Source organism: Prionailurus viverrinus, chromosome E2 (genome assembly GCF_022837055.1).
Source record: "Prionailurus viverrinus isolate Anna chromosome E2, UM_Priviv_1.0, whole genome shotgun sequence".
Classification (NCBI taxonomy): domain Eukaryota; kingdom Metazoa; phylum Chordata; class Mammalia; order Carnivora; family Felidae; genus Prionailurus; species Prionailurus viverrinus.
In genome coordinates, this window is record NC_062575.1 from 8,513,195 (window position 1) to 8,531,941 (window position 18,747).

The 18,747-nt window shown below is 49.7% G+C and overlaps 1 protein-coding gene across 3 annotated transcripts in view; it reads left to right on the forward strand.

The window, feature by feature from the left end:
* Positions 1 to 18,399, forward strand: part of CDYL2 (chromodomain Y like 2) — a 173,196-nt gene extending 154,797 nt beyond the window's left edge. For 2 of the 3 annotated variants that reach the window (XM_047836617.1, XM_047836618.1), the window contains exons 5-7: positions 1,146 to 1,356; positions 5,875 to 6,018; positions 8,644 to 14,700. In XM_047836617.1, coding sequence (XP_047692573.1) covers positions 1,146 to 1,356; positions 5,875 to 6,018; positions 8,644 to 8,802 — 514 coding nt within the window. In that variant the 3' untranslated portion in view covers positions 8,803 to 14,700. Of the gene's footprint in view, positions 1 to 1,145; positions 1,357 to 5,874; positions 6,019 to 8,643; positions 14,701 to 18,388 lie in introns of those variants that run through there. The other variant, XR_007147490.1, reaches the window with a different exon arrangement.
* Positions 18,400 to 18,747: the final 348 nt, after the last annotated feature.

An 18,747-nucleotide genomic window follows, 5' to 3' on the forward strand; every position in this document is an offset into this window, starting at 1 on the left:
GCAAATTGTGAGACTGGTGTTTCCCAAGAACTCTCAGAAGGCCCGTGCAGCTCACGCATCATGAGCAGACACGAGGGAGACGAGATGTGCCTGGAGCGGTAAGCAGAAGCAGACCAAGGTCATGGTCAGGGGTGTGGATTTTATTCTTGTGAGGTCTCGGTAGTTTCTCGTCTTCTACCTGGGAATAATGAAGGATGCAGGCTTTACTAGACATCTTGGATCTTTTCTCCATGTCCAGATGAATATTAACATTTTATAGATCTTATATAGTGGCTAGGGCAAGGGCGAAAGGCATTCTAGGGCAGAGGAAGTAGAGAAAGGTGTCTCTGCTTAATAGGTACAGATGCACGCAGGAACTTTGCTCACTGCAGAAGGGGAGGGTGATAAAATGTCTCCTGATCCCAGAGCCATGATCCCAGATGCCTCATGTCTCCATGCCCAGTGTCTTTCCCCACTTTTGGTCGAAGCCACCCTAACATGTGGATCCTCATCAGCCCTTGATGAGTCTGGCATCCCTTTGGGTCATTCAGAGTCAGACAATCGTAGGACTGAAAGAAATGTTAAATATCATCAGTCCTCACCTGTGACCACCATCTGAAGCTTGAGTTTCTTTCTTTCTACACCCAAAGTGATCATCCAGCCAAAGTTGGAATACCTCCAATATTGAGGATTCATACTTCCCAACATCAGCCTTTCCACCCTCGGCCAGTGCCGTCAGAACTTTCCTTCTCTCCTTGTGTTCACATATGCCTCCTTTCTGTTCTCTTTCTGGTTCTGAACCTTGACGTTCAGGTTGGCTTCCTTAGGATATTTACAGTTTGTCAATATCCAGGGAGTGAGTGCAGTACTGGGACAATGGGCATGACCTAGGACCATCTGGGCAAACTGGGAAAGGCGGTCACACCCATGAATTTCTTTCTGAAAACCTGCCACCAACCACCAAGTGTGCCCGGCCTGTGACTGCAGCTCAGTGGCTCAGTGTCCAGGAGGATGAGACGCTTTCCTGGCACCCTCTTCCCTCTGATGACCGGAGGGTGCCAGGCAGCACTGGGGAAGCTTGTCGCAGCCTCGGTAGGTTCAAGGGTGTCAAATAGGTCTCGGCAAGCCTGGCCACCTGCTAAAGAGGGTCTTCTCTTTTCTCCCAGGGACTTTGTGAAGGCCTTTATCCAGTTTAAGAAGCCTATCGTGGTCGCCATCAACGGACCTGCCCTGGGCCTCGGTGCCTCCATCCTGCCCCTCTGCGACATCGTGTGGGCCAGCGAGAAGGCCTGGTTTCAGACCCCGTATGCCACCATCCGCCTCACGCCCGCCGGCTGCTCCTCATACACCTTCCCTCAGATCCTGGGCGTCGCACTGGTAAGCCTCCTCGGTCCTTGGGCAAGATCCCTCTCTGGGATCCCGACAAGACCCCTTCTGTGTCCTGGGTTTAGGATATGGCCCTTCATATGAATAAGGACCTTGGGGGTGCCCCTCGTGGCGGAATCTGCTGACTGTCTCTGCTTCCTCTGCCTCCCCAGAGCAGCTGGGAGGAGGGCAGGCTGATCTTGGAGCCTTCCCATGCTGGTGCCAGACGGCACTGGCGGGTGTGGCCAAGGCCGAGAGGATGATGGCGATGTTTGCTTACCAAACACACACTTTGTTTACGTAACTGAGTTAACTCGATTCAGTTAGTTCACATAATAAGCACTTAACTAGTTAAAGCACGAAGTCGTCTGAGCGAACTGAACTAAGTTCAAGCACTTTGCATCCATTTTTTTCATTTATTCCTCTCAAGAGCCTGATAAGATCCCGTATCAGAATGGACTGTGTGCTGTAACAAACGATCCCACAATCCTAGGGTCCAAACAACAAAAACTTCTCTCTCCCTCTTGCTGCAGTCCAGCCGTCCACACTGACTGGGGGCCCAGGCGTCTTCCATCTGGTAGAGGTACCTCCGCTTTGGCCAGTGGATGTGAAGAGAGAGGCTGGGCATTTTCAGGGGCCTGGCTGCAAAGGGCATCTTCGTCCCCGCTCACTTTTCAGGGGCCAGGGTTCCGTGGCGTAGCCACACCTACCTGCAAGGGAGGCTGGGAAATGTAGTTTTGCTGCGTGTCCCAGAAGCAGGAAGGGATTTTGGGTGATCACACGGCAAGTTCCACCTGGAGAACCTGTGTTGCGGTTTCCATCACACAGATGGCAAGCTAAACTGGAGACGTTCAGGAACCTACTGAGTCCTGTGTCAACAGGCAGAGGGGTGTCTGAGTGAGTGGTGGCGTTCACTGCGGGCTGCGGACAGATTCTGCGCCAATAGCCAGAAGCAGGTGTGGTCAGGGGCCGGTAATAATAACAGCTGACACTTGGAAAGCACTTAGCGTGGCCAGTGCTTGATGGCTGCTAACTCAGTCCATCCTCCCACAACCCTGTAAGGTAGGGCTGTTGTCATCCCCACTTGACAGATTGGAGGCTGAGGCTCGGGGAGGGTGAATTGTGCAGGGTCACACAGTGGGAGGGGCAGTCATGGCATCTGAGCCACAAACTGTCTGGCTTCAGAGTCTGTGCTCTTAACCAGTGTGTCCCAAAGGAGGACCCGCCTCCGAGGAGTGAGTCTGAAATTGGGGGCAGGGGTGTGTGTGTGTGTGTGTGGTGTTTGTTTGACCAAGACCCTATTGTCTGAAATCAACTTGAGTCTCCTCCTAATGGCTTGTCCCTCCAAGAAGGACCTCCAGACCAGTTCTGGAAAGTCCCAGCACCCGCATATGCAGGTGTAGGTGCTCTTTCTTGTCTGATACTGGAGAAAAAACTGGCCACATTCCATTGCATGGGACACCTGTGACCTCCTGTTAGTTGAGCGTGGTGGGCCTGTGGTCACCCCTGACATTGTCTGCTTGCTCCGCCTGTGACAGATGCTCCTGGAAACTCTTTCCTCCATTCTCTCCGTTCCCGGCTTCTTCTTGACCCTCCGGTAATCTATCTGTTTGTCTCTCACAAAGCCTTTGGGGAGGTCTTCTGGTTTGAGTTGGAGCCCTTTGGCAAGGAGCAAAAGGTTTGAATGACCCAGGCCTTCTGGTTCCTTCTCGTGTTTGGTCTCTGGCCTTGATGTTCACATCCCACAACTCGGAAAGGTTAACTCCCATGTGACTTCCGAGGCCTTGTGGGCTCAGTGTGGCCACCACCTGCTGAGCAGACCAAGGTTCGTGCCTCTTCCATCCTTAGGATTCCGGATATTCTCGGTCTCCCCTCCCCCCCCTCCCCCCAACCCCCCCCCCCCCCCCCCCGCCTCCCCTCAGGCTGAGGTCCTTGGGTGAAACCCTCAGGTGCCAGCTGCCTCCAGGAGTTAGTGAGGCCCCTAGTGAAGTGCTCTTGGTACTGAACTCCTGCATGGGGAAGCCCGATCATTTTGGCACTCCCTGCCGTCCCTTTGATGCTTGCACTCTGCACAACGTGTCCACTGTTTTGCCATCACACACCAGAACCACATGGGCACTTTGATGGCAGAGGACTGAGTGGGTTGTCCCAGCAGAATTCTCCAAGCATGTGCTCACCATCACATGTGGGCTAGTTTACTGGTCACTTTCCACATGATGGTCTCACTCACTCTCTCTCAACACCTGCAAAGGTAGGTCCTGTTGCCCTCCGTTCCGCAGAGAAACTGAGGCAGTGGGGTGATAGCCTAGCAGGTGCTGCTCCTTCTTTGAGCCCACAAACCTCAACGAGCTCCCGGAAGGCACCAGGCCTTTTTGCCCTCCCTGCTTAGAAGTGCCAAGATGAGTAACCCAGGGGGCTCCGTCCCTGATAATCCTGTCTGTGGGCGCTGATGCGTGGCTGGCGTGGTGTTTCCCTGCTCTCCTGTTGTCTCGTTGGATCCTCACAGGTGGTAATTGGTACCCACTTCAGAGATGAACAAACAGATTCAGAGAGGCAAAGAGATTTGCATAGGGTCACAGGGCAAAGCCAGAGGCGGAGCAGGGGTGTCTGATCTGCGGCCCATGCTTCCCTCTGCCCCGGTCCCGTTAACCTTGGCTTTCCTACCTGGGAAGGGAAGAGACTCGTAAGCGTCCACACTGCTATGCTGTGGTGAGGTTCAGAGGTGGTTAGGGAAGGCCCCCAGAGGGGGCACCCCCCGAGTGAGTCTGCAAGAATGGGCACCCCCGTTGTACGCCTTCAGTGTGGGCCCGTCACTCTCTGATGGTGGCACGAAGAGGAGGAGCATGTACGAGATCACGGAGACCCCCAGCAGCCCATGCCCGCGGCACCACCCCGTCCACAGGGCAGGGCCAGCAGGGGGTCGGTAAGGCCATTCGGATTCAGGACCTTGGGGCCTGCTCGAGGCTGCTCACGGTCTCAGCAGTGGCAGAAAAATGAGGCAGGCGGGGAGCCCAGGAAGCAAACACTTTCCCTTTTGATCTCGGCCACTGTGCTCTGCCCCAACTCAGTGCCGCTCCTGTTCCTCCCCGTCCTCTGTGGTTGCAAAAATGTGAACACTGTACAGCCTTATCTCTTTCTGTCTCCCTTTTATTTCAACCATTTCTGAAACTCCAAGAATGTTGCTGACTGAGACGTGTTCTTGCCGACCGTGTCCTGTTTGGCTCCTTCTATTGAGTTCCTCGCTTTCGTTTCCACTTCCTGAGACAGAGGTGTTTCTAAATAAGTATAATGGCATATATTTGTCATTGCCTACAGATGCATGCTGTAGGCTCGTTACCGGCCTGATAAATTTCTCCACCCCGGCATAGAAAGATGGTCCTCTGGGTCATCATGACCCATCAGTGACGACTGCAACAAAGGGAAAAACACACATGTAGATCCAGCAGCTGAGACAACCTGGCATGTGAGCATCGATCCGAGAGCGGCTAAGCATGCAGGGGGCAGGCAGATGGATGGCCGGTCAGGGAAGGGATTGTGTGCTGCGTGCAGGCGGCGGGGATTTATCCTGAGGGAGATAGGGACCCCATCACCTGGCGGTAGCCCTTCCATCCTAGTTATCAGCGGGAGAGTCACTTGGGAAGTCGCAGTGGTGGGTGCACTGTGCTGTCGGTGCCTGGGACCCCCTCCATTAGGCTCCTCCCAGAACAGGTACGGCAGCTGTGAACTACGAAGCAAGAGGAAATTCTTTGAGGAGTGGGGTTCAAAAGGAAACCACAGAAGGCGAGTGGGCAGGGGGAGGTGGGGCGGGGAGGGTGCTTTTGGCTCTTCACAAGTGGGCACAGCCCTGGGCCACTGGGAGAGACGCACCTCTCTGCTTTAGTATTAGGGTATTATTTAGGACCTTTTTGGCTGCCAGTGATGGAAGCACTTTAACTGGTTTAAAGGGGAAGGAAAAAGAACGCAGTGGTTGTCATAACTTGCGTATCCAGAGGCGGAGCCTATCGCTGGGGTCCAGGAATCCCAGCCCAGTCAAGACTCTTGTTCTCCATCCTTCCTTTCTTGGTGGACCCACTTCTCCAAAGAGTGGGGACACGGCAGGGGGTGGCCCTGGGCTCTTTGACTTGAGCATCGACCAGGCAGGGAGAAAGATTCTTCCCCCTCACCTCCAGCTTAGGGCTTTATCGCATAGGGTGGATATGTGTTCAGCACCGAAATGGACTCAGCCCGAGGTGCAAGCCCACTGCTGTGGGTCCGCCTCCAGACGTGGGGAGGGGTGTCGGGCAGACGGACCCACAGTAGGTACGCGGCTTCTTTGGGGAATTTAAAGAAAGCTGTGGACCCCCTGATCAGAAGCATGTGCACAGACACAGATGTCTTCAAGCAGTTCCCAAAGCTTATCTGACCCTCCCAGCTGATGATGACCCTGCCTTCGGGAGCCGGGACAGTTGTGCGTGTCAAGCCCAGGCCTCGGTAGCAGATGTGGGAGGCACTCTGGGCTCTCAGCCTTCCCTTTGCCTTTGCTTTTTTCAGGCCAATGAGATGCTCTTCTGTGGACGGAAGCTCACTGCCCAGGAGGCATGCAGCAGGGGACTTGTGTCCCAGGTCTTCTGGCCAACCACGTTCAGCCAGGAGGTCATGTTGCGGGTCAAGGAGATGGCATCCTGCAGCGCAGTGGTGAGTTCCTGTGTCTTTGTGTGCTTGTCCTTGCAACAGACCCATTTTACAGATGCGGGTGATGAGTCTGGAAGGGACTGACTGACTTGCCAGAGGTCACGCAGGGTGTATGTGTCACAGTGCCGCAGATGCCTCTTCTCGGTGCCAAGAGCTTAAACCCGGAGAGAGAAAGTCCGCATCCTTAGATATATTCCCCATCATCTCCAGTTTGAAAACCACACAGCAGAGATTTATGCTCTGGGGTAGAGTACGTTGCCTTAAAAGAAAGTCCTAGACACGCACGAAAGCACAAAACATCTGTAGTTTTTAAAGAATATGAGAAACGAAGGCAAATAAGGACCAAGGGTTTTAAGCCATCCGGGAGATGAGAGAAACCGGCATATCCGCCCTCGTATTTCACTTCTGCCCACTGAGCGCTTGACACATTTAAACATCACCACTGGACTCTGAAGACACACCGAGAAATGGATAAATAAATAACAGCTCTGCAGAGGCGCCCCATTTTAATTAAGTGTCGATTTTATCTCATAAAAGTCACTCTGAGCACAGTACAGAAATATCCTGTTGAAAGGTGGAGCGGAGGCTGTTCCTGGAGCCACAGGGCTGGTCTAGGAAATGAGAAAGGTGATTTGGGAGAAAAGGGCCCACGTGAGGGAGAGCCTCCGTGTGTGCTCCAGAGTCAGGGGGCTGCTGGGCTGGAGTTACGGGGTCAGACCCGTGAGCACCCCTTCCTTGTCTCCGTCTGCCCGTCGCCCCTCGCCCCCAGCTGCCATGCTGCTTCATGATATGCCTCATCGGCCTCGATCGGGCACCTACTGTGTGTAAGCTCTGCTCCCTGGAAGCCAGTGAGGATGATGGAGTGGCCCTGGGCCCGCATCGTTGGTGAACACTTACTATGGGCCACACCCTCTGCTGACCTCTTTCTGTGGATTCTCTTTTAATTTTCCTGATAACTTCAGTGACTAGCTCATCCCACTTGGCCGGGGACCCTTCCTGACTTGAGCACAGACAATCCCATGTCTCGGGAATTCCCGGGCAGAAAAAAGCCGATGACCTCTAGGATCAGCTACCCGGAGACGCGTGTAGAAATTCTCAACAGAGGAAGTGGTGTGAGTGAGGTCACAGGAGTCCGAAAACTCCTGCGGGGTTTAGGCAGCGGCTCATAGCAGTCTATGCAGGTACACGGGGTGTTGGAGGGACATTGAAGCTGAAAAGGAAGGTAGGACAAAGGCCTCAAGGTTCCCCCCGGCCCCGCCCCAACCTCCGCAAGGAGTCTGGCCTTTGGGCAGTGGACGTACTCAGGGGAACAAGCTGCTGAAGAAATACTGCAAGGAAATGTCTCCTGTCAACAGTCCTGAAATCAGGAGCTTTGGGGTGAGCTGCCCAGAGAAAGGAATCTGCCCTACGGCCTGGGAGACGGTGTTCTGCAGGGTAATGCCTGTGAGGCAGGAGGTGGCCTCCAGCCCAGGCCGAGGAGGAAGACCCCAGCTCCCTGCCGGCCGGCTTGAGCAAGGGAGCTCCTGTCTTGCTTTTCCTATCTGAAAGCACGTTGGGAGACCGTGAAGCGAAACCTTGACATCAGCACAGGATGGTCGCGGCCGGTGCAAGGATGCCTGGGGCCTGACGGTCCCACGGCGGCTGTGCCCAAGCGAGGCAGCGGTCCGTCCGGGGCAGCCAGGTGACTGCAGGCCACGTCCGTCACAGAGCCCCGGGCACCTGGACTTCCTTTATGCGTCATGTGGTGACCAAAATACTACCTGTTTATGGAGTTATCCTGAGGAAGAAATGAGAGAAAGCAGGGAGAGTACTTCTCATGCAGCCTGTTGGTCAGTAGTGATTGTGGTGGCCTTGCTGTTATTACTCTGATCTGGTCGTTGTCGTTGTCGGGTCGTTGTCACTCATCACTCTGACGAGGATCATTACCATTATTACCACTCGTACCGACGTCACTGCTCGCGTTGCTGTCCTCGGACGTCACTGTCCTAACACCATGGCATCGTCACCACCGTTGCCCTTCTCACCGCCACATTACTAACATTAATTACCATTATTGTTGCTACTGTAGTACTGTGGCATTATTACTCTCTGTCATCGCTGTTCTCACCCTTCGCTGCAGTTACTGCCAATTGTTAGCGATTATTGCCACGATCGCCACTGATATTGGGCCGATGGATACTTTGACAGCCGTCCGTGTCCGTTCGTTATCTTACTCTGTGGTTCCAGCCATCCTTAAGCCAGGTGTCATTGTTGCTGTTTCACAGGTGACAGAGAAGCACGGGGAGGTGAAGTCGGGTGTCTCCCAATCTTTTCCATGCTGCCCGTACAGAATGATACTGAGTTTGTGTCAGACCCTCGGGGAAAGGACAAAGCTCTTGCGGTCGGGGGTAACATGGGCCCCCACCCCCACCCCGGCCATCCCAGGGGCCGAGGGCTCAACATCTTGGCATGCCTGGAATCCATCCCTGGCATCGCTGGGGTCACAGGCCTGGGAAGTTCCGGACTACAGGAGGCAGTCTCTTCTGGCTTTGGGCATCGGAAGGTTAGCTGGTGCTTCATAGGCCAAGTACGTTCTCCTGGAGCAGAGTTCCCGGGGCCGGCTAACGAGGCTCATGCGTTTCCCTTCAGGTGTTGGAGGAGTCGAAATGCCTCGTTCGGAGCTTCCTGAAATCTGTGCTCGAAGACGTGAACGAGAAAGAATGCCTCATGCTCAAGCAGCTCTGGAGTTCTTCCAAGGGCCTGGATTCCCTGTTCAGCTACCTGCAGGACAAAATTTACGAAGTCTGAGGAGCCCCCGGCCACTCGCCCCCACGCTCGAGGGCACCTGACTTCCAGCTTTGCGCCGTGCCTCGGAGATCGGAGCACAGAGTGTGCTGGCTGAGGGGTCCGTCAAGGTGTCTCTCTCGTGTCCATTTCCTCCTGTCCTTTGGTTGTTCTGCATTGGTTTGATTTTGTATAACAGATGGGAAACTCAGCATACTTGGCCTCCCCCGGGCCCTCCCCCCACCCGCCCTTCCACTGGCTAGAGAGCTATCGAGGGCTATATCTTCCCAGGCCTCTGCCAGTCGGTCCCCACTCGCCGAAATGCACCACCCTGGTCCAGGAAGGGGAAGACCGGTCTCCCCCTTCCTTCTGACTCAGGCTGCGTCTACACAGTGCCTCTGCTTTGGAGACTTGGCTGTATGGCTCTCTCCGGTAAAGTGCAGATCCGGTGACAGGGGACGGTCCATCTTAGGGAATTTCCAGACCGATGAGCGAAAACGGTTGTGTAGAGCCAGCCTCACTGTTCTCTCTGATGCAAATCTGTGTGACTTTTAGGGCTTGGTCTTAAAACCCAGTTGAGCGATTTGCAAACCCAGACGTTGTACGTTTAGGAATGTTTTGTTAAATATATATTTTTAAAACAATGTAAGTGGAAATTCTGATACTTTATGTGTATTATATGTAAAGCTAGTTTTACAAACACATGAACTACTAGGAAAAATTGTTTTTCTTTAATCAACCTTATTTAATTTATTTATTTTTGTTTATGTATTATGATATCTGTTGTCGACACAGATATTATTTTCATACTGCCCTGGACCAAATCCCACACGAGGTTCATGCCGTTTGGTGCATTCTAGCAATGAGCCACGCAGAATTAAAATTCAGAGAGATGTAAGTGAAAGGATCCCTGTGGGTAGAAGGAATAGCTTTGCAGATCCTCGTCCTGTAAAATGGTTCTCAGCTGTAATAATTGCATACTTGTTGTTGGGAGAAATTATGGGAGGGTTTTTTTCTTCACTCTGCTGCCTTGAAGGAGATAAAGGGGCCTCCGGCCTGAATGCTACTGAGACAGACCCGGTCCCTAATTTGTGACGTCAGGAAGAGCTGATCGGCTCTGATGAGCTGATCGGCTCTGATGAGCTGATCGGGGGGCGAAACAGATGGTTTCCGGTCTCCTTCTGGCCCTTTCTCTTTTAAAGGTGAGCAGATACAATGGGAGGGGATTCACGGCCCCGAGCTTTGTGTTTTAAGAACAGGTTGAGCTTCTACACTATGACTAGAGACGTGGTCTCGTAGACGGTGCGTGTGGAATTCATCTGGACGCGATCCTTACAATGGTCGTGGTTCCCTCTATAGACAGCCTCTCTCCTTTTGAGTTGCCCATGACCTCAGGAGGGTCAGGGAAGAGGAAGCTTCTTGCCTTCCCCTCCCTTCTTCTCCTGTCTCTGCTTGGTCCCCGTGGGATCCTGCAGGAACCACAGACCTAGGCCGTAAGGGATTACTCTAGGGAAACAGCCGCTTTTGCCCAGATACCTGCTGTCCCATCTCCACTTGGGTCTGTCTCTTCCTCTGGGAAACCAAATATATGCTTTCCCTAAGCCCCTGGACAGACATCGTTCCCGTCTGTTGTGCGGATAATCTCTTCACCACTGCTAAATCCTCTGAAGAAAGACCCCCGTGCTTTCTGTGTACTTTCTGGGGGCAGATGGGTTTCTGTCTGTAGAAGCAGTGTCTGGATTCTTGTTAGGGTTGGCAGAGGATGTTTGGAAGTTCCTTTGGGTCAATGTCCACCTCTCTTCTCTGCTGAAAGGACCTGAAATCCTGTAGCTTTGGACATATCACAGATCCAAACTTCTGAACATTTGAAGGATCTCTGATAAGGTAAGAATATGAAACTGTTACTCAGGTAGATTTCCTGGCCGTCAGTTTGTCGGTTCTGGGTACCACAGGAGGTGTCTTAAAAGACGGTCTGTGTTTTGGTTGTTTCTATACAGTCTGTTCGAGGAGGATGTTCCACCAATTGGGCAGAAGTAGGTTAAATCTGTTTGCTGTGGGGTAGACCGCATGGCTGAATTCTCCACTTTCTGGATGGTTGTTTTGATACTGTGAAGATGAAATCGAGGTAATTTTTAGCAATTTGACCTGGGATGGAAAATGCCAGAGCTGTGGATGTGTCAGGGTTTATCCTAACAGCTTTCTCGAGATGGAGTGGGGGAAGGGGGAGCGGTGCTCGGGCTGTCACTTCTTATCTTCGGTCACAGAGCCCTGTCTCCACCCATAGCACCCTTTCTCCCCTCTCTGAACCCTGTTTTACCTCCACACCACCCTGTCTGTCCCTTTCCAGAGCCAGGGCAGGTCTCTGAGGAATTGTGCCTGCTCTTGGCAGACCTAACCCAGAATGACCTTTGGGGTTGGAAGAACAGATACGGGTGGGAAGTTAGTTGAGAGTACTGCTTCAGTCAAGGAACCTTCTAGGCAACCCACTCCTTGCCATCCTGTCAGCCATGCGTTAGAACTCCCCTCCCTTCTCTGATCCAACCCCTGGTGGTCAGCACCCAGCGTCTTGTGGTGGAACTGCCGGACTTAGTTCCGGTTCCAAGAGGACTTTGTGCGGAACTTTGCCAAGTTGGTCAGAGCTCCCCGCCATTCAGAAACCACACTCTGGTGCCCTTGTGCCCAACATTCCCCTTCCTGCGTTCAAATAATGTCTGTGGGCAAAAACTGTCAAGAACTACCCTCTAAGAATGAAATTGGGTAGCTTTGAGAAGGCAGCAGAGAATTGATTTAAAATGTTATTCTTGTTCACTGTAGACTAAACTAGGAAGTGTTCTCTCTGAAGCATGACAATAGGTTTTTTTTTCCATATGAAGTTCAGTATGAGGATGGGAAAGTAGTAATCAGAATGGGCCCTGATCAGTACAACTGTAGCTCCAAATATCCACGTTTAAAAATAGCCTTGACTGAATGCTGAATGGCGTTTCCCATTAATTGTTGGTTTAGAAAATTTTGTAAACTTTTTTTAATTTGAAATTGAGTCACATTCATGCAATTTTCCAATCTAGTTTCTGTGGAAAACAATTTTTTAAGAGAAACAAAGAGACACGTCTTCAAACCTTCCTACGTGAATATTTAAAATGCAGAATTGCTTCTCTTCTGTGTTTCTGGATTCAGACACTTAGATCTGTTGTACATATTAGTTTAGACACTCTCACTAATATACACAGTATTTAAGACTCTAAATGAGATTTCTTAAGTATTTTATTTTATTCTCTGTAAATGGTTTTGTATAATCTTTAAAAATCTACACTTTGCCTTTGTAGATATTTAAGGGAAACCATTTGGGGGTTGTCTTGCATGTATATTTTTGTTGTAGATAAGTGTTGCTCAGTTATTTCTGCAAATTTTGGTTGAAATGCTTACAGACTTTAATACAGTATCTATTTTCAGAATATAAACTTTTATATTTCTGTGATAAGTTAGGATATGCGTTTTAGGCAATCTTTTCCATTAATACCACTTGTTCTTTCAAAAAATAGCATACTGGTTTGTTGCCAATGGTTTCATTTCGTTTTCTCATTAGAATCTACTGCTCTCGTGTTGTCAGAGAGCAGGTTTAATCTTCTTTTTCTCAAAGTAGTTGAGTTTGAAGCATCATTTGAAAATGTATTGAATTTGTGGATAAGCCTTACCATTAGGATCAGTAAATTTGCCAACCTTTGCAACTACATATGTAGTTTAGGACCTCCCCATAAAGTCTCACTGTGTGGCAGTTGATGGAGTCTGTGAACAGAGCCTTAAGCTTGTTGCAAAAAAAATAAAAATAAAAATAAGGGTAATACGGGTTGTTTCTTCCAAGCAACGTAAGCCATGTTGATGGACTCAGTGCAGTCTGTAAGTCATGGCTAATCCGAAGAGTTTGGTTGAGCTGATGGCAGCAGGGGCCAGATAGGCACCTTGGTGATTTATCTTTCACCATACGAATGGACCGAGGACAGGTTTTCCGGAGCCACCTTCGTACTATTCACGTGGTTTAGACATGGTCACAGGGAGGGCTTGCTGGTCTATCATTTGTTCTGAACAAATGGCATTTCCTGCTCTTGACCTTGGCGGCTGACCCCGGGTCCCTTGTGGTTGACCTGGAACCATCCAGCCTGGCTGAGGTCAGCACTCCTTGAGAGGTGTTAACAAAGTTTACATGTGAGTCTTACTGTGTAGACAATCTGAAGTCAATTTCAGTTACGTAATCAGCATTCCCATGTGCCCTGAGTGTCTTATCGATGAACTGTGCGTGTTAAGCCATACTAAACCTGAGTTTAGCAGGGCAAAGGCAAACTAGATGAAGAACATCACATCAGCTGAGTCCTTTCACCAGGGGCCGTTTTAATGGAGTAGAAGTCGCGGAGCTCATCGGTGGTGCATCCACTGTGTCCGAGACCTACCAAAACCATCTGGGATTTGGACTTAAATTTTTGCAAAAACTTACGATTCCTTTCAGTTGGCTGCACTTCCGTAGCTACCAACTGATTCTCCTCACGAGGGCTTTACAGGTGACTCGAGACCAGAGCTGTTGTATGGCTGAAGTCAAGTTATCGTGCTCAGCTCTAGTAAGCGTTGACACAGTCTACCATCAGGGTGGAGATTTGCTTCCAGTGTTTGCAGTGTGTGAGGCAGTCAGAAGAACTGACGTCTGATCTTAAGCCTCAGCTCTGGTGTCTCCCTGGGTTAACCGTGCCTCATTGGCCCAGCACCTGGCCTGACGCTGGAGCTCGTTCAGGGGGTTCCTGGAAGTTTGGAGGGTGTAGAACGTTCCATCTGGTATTAAATTTGTCCCTATGCCATGAGTCCCAGCTGGAAGTCATTTTGCTGATGTCCACATTGACAGGATTGTGAAAATATTGCCTTTCATAAAACCAAGGACCAAAGAATTCCATTATTCCAACAAAACCCGAGTTTCATAGACTGTGGGCACATCCAGACAGAGGTGTGCGTGCTTTATGGCACAGAGAAGCTGCTCGCTTCCGCCAGCCTGGCTGGCCCTGCAGAGGGATTTATCACCTTGAGAAGGCTCTGGAAGATGAGTTTCTCAGATTGACACTTGCTATCTCAGGTGGGTGTTTCTGCTGTGCAGTCCCAGCCTTTATCCATATCATGGAAGGTGGAGGTCTGGCATTCTTCCCGATGACCTGACCAGTGTAGACTGTTCCATCTGAATGGGAACCTCTAGTGTGAGTTTTAAAAAATGTGTCTACACTGTGCAACATCCCACAGTTGCCAAATTTCCACCTCCTTTTGTTCTTCATTGACCCATTCCAATGTCCTGTTTGGCATGAGAAGAATTTCCCTCAATTCTCACACCAAGGGATGCCCCATTTCTCGTTCATGATGAAATCACCGATCCATTAACTGGTTGAGAAATGATCGACACTGACGAAGGGACATTCTAGTGGTAAGGCTTATTACCAAACTTCTGATAATGAAGCAGGCTACCAAAAACTTATCCAGCCCACCCTAAGAGTGTTTGGATTTCATCATGGGTGTAGCACACACACCGAAATCCAAGGAGACCTTTGCAAATTAGGCTACTTGTTTTATTTTGCCAGGTTATCATGGGAGAGTCTTTAACTAGTTCTGAATATTTGTAAGTATGAGTACTTCATAGAATTATAAAGCAGGTACAGCTGACCCTTTCTCACTGCGTTGTAAATATTTCCCGAGACTGGGTGCAGTCCTGAGGGATAATAATCTTCTGACTTATCAAATGCTGACTGTCTAGAGCAAATTGTACACTCTCTTTGTGAATGGTCCTGTAACGTGTATGAACACATTTCTGGGTGCCTTAGAAGTTGTATTTTTCATGTGTGCTAATATGCAGTATTTATACATTGTGAGAAGCTGCTTTGAATAAAAAGGTTGAAACTTCGTCAGCATTTGCTTGTGTGCCTGAAACTCACAAACCTGTGGTTTCTGAACAGGGAAGTTTCTGGGCTCCCAGGGGGTTGAAACACCTGATACTTCTAGGTTGTGTCTGGGTTCCCGGCGTGAGGCTTCAGTGATTCGGGCTGGTAGCTACTGGGCAGCAACAACTTGACACTAGAGGACTGTGGAATGGGGGTGGGGGAGGGATTATCTTTCATGGGGGGTTGGTAGGAGCATTCATCCCTTCCCTGGTATGCGTGGAAGGTTACTTGCACAGGGCTGCCTCCTCACCAAAGATGACCCCCATAGAGCTTGATCTTGCACAACCCTAGCCGCCATATGTGGCTGGCGACAATTTTTGTCCCTGTGGAATTATGTGAAATCCTTCCATGCGCGTGATCTTGTTGCTTCGATCATCACCACGTGGCTCTTATGAGATGCACGTGGGGGGTGGGGCGCCAGGCCTCCAAGGCCTGGCCCCGGTGACATCCCAGGGGCTGCAGGAGAGGAAGAAGGAGTTTTTCCAGGGATCTTGGCCAACAGGGGATCCTGGGAAAGGGATCCGCCCAAGGTCAAGGTCTAACTGTCCGTCTGTCCAGCAGCAGTGTTGAGCCTCCTGCTCTGTCTCGGGTGCCACATTGGTGCCGGAAGGCAGGGATTACTCAGTCCCTGTCACACAGGAGCTTGGGGTCTAGGATCGTTGGAAAAGTGGGTCATCTCGCCACGATCCTCAAACTCTCCAGGATGCAGTAATGGAGAGGACGCCTTCCCGTCCGATTGTGAGTGCCCTCAGAGTGGAGAAGATGGTGTACCACTCATCGCTCTTGTTCCCTCGGGCCATCCATCGGTCCACGTGGGTGAGCCAGCCTTGGCTGGAGCCCGGGATCTTCCCTCTGCTGGCCATCTGCCCTTTTTCTTTCCGTTGTTTTTGGTGTCCTCATCATTGTCTTTGTTGTTGCTCTGTGTGCCTCTTTGCCCTTTCTGCAAGGTCCTGACTCCGTCCTGAGTGGTCAAGATCACGCCTGGAAAGCCCTTTTCTTCTAACTGCCTCTGGTCTTTCCAGCAGCCTGGACGAGGCCTTTGGATGTCCCGAGTGTGACGTCTATAAGACAAACCTTGTGCCATTGGCTTCCTCTCACAGCTGAACTCTGATGGGACCTTCCTGCTCAAAAACCCTTTCACCAAATAGCTGAGGAAACAAAGAACAGAGAGGGGCCGGGACTCACATGTGGTCAATTAAACAACTCACCAGTGTAGTGAATAAGCAGGAATGGCGTGTAACCCCCCAAAGCAACTTTCTTTCTTTTCCCCACGTCCCCTCTAAGTCTGGTTCGTGGGATACCCCTGATCCTAGATGAAAACACGAACAGGCTGCGGGGACTTTCTGGTAAATCACAGTTCCCTAAAGTCACAAACACAGTCTCAATTCAATAATTATGGGGGCGGGAGGGATAGGCAAAATAGGGGAAGGAGAGTAAGAGGTACAAAGTTCCAGTTACAAAAGAGATAACTCACAGGAATGAAAAGAACAGCATAGGGAATGTGGTCAATAGTATTGTGATAACTTTGTGTGGTGACAGTTACTACACTTATCATGGTGAGAATTGTGTCATGTACCGAATTGTTGAATCATTATGTTATACACCCGAAACTAATCGAATATCATATGTCAACTATACTTGAATTAAAAAAAAATAGCTGATTAAAAAGTGGCCATGTTCCGTTTAAGAATCAAGGTTGTCGACGTTGTTCAAGGTTAAGACTTCACTTTAGCTGAGCCTCACTGCCTTTACTGGTTGTGTTAGGGGAGAGCAGGGAAGAGGTGACAGGGACCAAACTGTGCTGTTGCCTGATGGGGTTTTTGTTCTGTGGGCCTCACAGGTATTTATACCTGACTCACTCTCTCAGGGAACTTGTATGGGTTTCTGGACAACCTCCTTCAGTTGATGGTGGCCAGTCTCTTAAAAATGCTGAATAGGGGCGCCTGGGTGGCGCAGTCGGTTAAGCGTCCGACTTCAGCCAGGTCACGATCTCGCGGTCTGTGAGTTCGAGCCCCGTGTCAGGCTCTGGGCTGATGGCTCAGAGCCTGGAGCCTGTTTCTGATTCTGTGTCCCCCTCTCTCTCTGCCCCTCCCCCGTTCATGCTCTGTCTCTCTCTGTCCCAAAAATAAATAAAAAACGTCGAAAAAAAAATTTTAAAATAAAAATGCTGAATGACCCCTATATGATCAGCCTTCAGTCTCTCTCCAGCCCCCCAGGAATCTGGTTCTACAGCCGGTTCCCAGATGAAGTCTTTTGGCCCCTTGAGGGCAAGACAATCCCCAAGGCAGCTCTTTGCCATGCCTGGGTCACACGTGGCTTGTGGAAACCTCAGGCATTTTCTATGCAAGCAGATGCTAACTCCTGAACATCAGCGACTGCCTCACTGGTGGAGTAGCTGGTCAGCCTAGGTCTCTTGTCACAGAATTTCTCAGGCATGTGTCGGATGTCAATCCACTGCATCCTCTAAGTTTTAGGGGGTGCATATAAAAGCACCCCATTCTGAAGCCCCATTCCCCTTTGATTTCAGACAAAAAGGGAGGCCTTCTCATTTGCTATCCAGGTGTGTGCGTGCCATGGTGGGTGGAGTTTTCAAAGAAATTCTTATAAAACCCTTCTTAATAAATGTTAGATGTGTTGCCCCTAGAAACTACTCAGGATCTTCTAAGTGTTGAGTTCTACATGTTGCTGAGTATGGGAGGCACTTGCTGTAGGGCCTTGTGGGTCGTGGTAAAGACTCAACTTATCCTGTAAGTGAGGATGGGAGCCCCAGGAGGATCTGGAAAGGAGTGGCCTGGACTGACTTGTGATGTAACAGATTCGCCCTATGACGATAGGCAAAAGTGGGGTGAGGGCAAGGAAGCCGGAAGGAGACTTGCAATTGTCCATCTGCCTGTGATGAAGGCTTGAATCAGAGTTGGGGCGGTTGAGGTGCTGAGAAGGAGTGAGGTCCTGAGCTTGTTTTGAAGGCAGACCAAGATCTGGTTGTGGAGTCAGGGAGAGAGAGGAGTCAAGGGCGAACCTGGGACTGGGGACATGAGCAGCTGAAAGCTGGAATTGCCCCTAACTGAGACAGGTAGAGCTCTGGGCTTTGGGAGAGCAGGTCTGAGTGGGGGGTACCAGGAGCTCTGCCAAGACCTGGTGTCACATGCACAGGTGTTTGACCTTGCTCTGTCTTTGGGGATCACACCTGTGTCTGCCTCACAGGGATTTTTTTTTTTAATGATTAAATGACATTTACACACATATTTGTATTATATATGAGATTTTATATATATAAGATGTATTAAAATATATAAATGACAAATAAAATTGGATTGTATATATAATACTTAAAACAGTTGTTGGCATATATCCTTTTTAATGATTATATCAGATTTGCATAACGAGATTTGTATATGTATAAATGAAATTATATACATCGTATTTAAAGTACTTGATAACATATAGTCGCTAATGGTTAAATGAGATTCTTACATATAAGCAAGATTTTATATATATAAGATTTATATAAATGAAATTATATGCAAATATCATTATATATAATTTTTAGAACAGCTGGCAGATAGTCACAAATGATTTAATGTGATTTACATATATGTGATGTTTTACATATATAAGATTTACACAAATATATGGAAGATATAAATGAGCTTATATACATACATAAATGAGATTTTACCTAAATATAAAATGTTCTGAAAATTTGTTGGTACATAACCACTCTGTAGTGATGAAATGAGCTTTACGTATATGCATGAGATTATGTATGTATTAGATTTATTTAAAATATGAGGTTGGGTGGGGGCACCTGGGTGGCTCAGTCGGTTAAGCGACAGACTCTTGGTTTCAGCTCAGGTCATGATCTCGTGGTTCATGAGTTCGAGCCCCGCGTTGGGCTCTGTGCTGGCAGCGTGGAGCCTGCTTGGGATTCTATCTCCCTCTCTCTTTGCTCCGCCTGTGGTCTTTCTCTCTCTCAAAATAAATAGATAAACTTAAAAAAATAAAATAT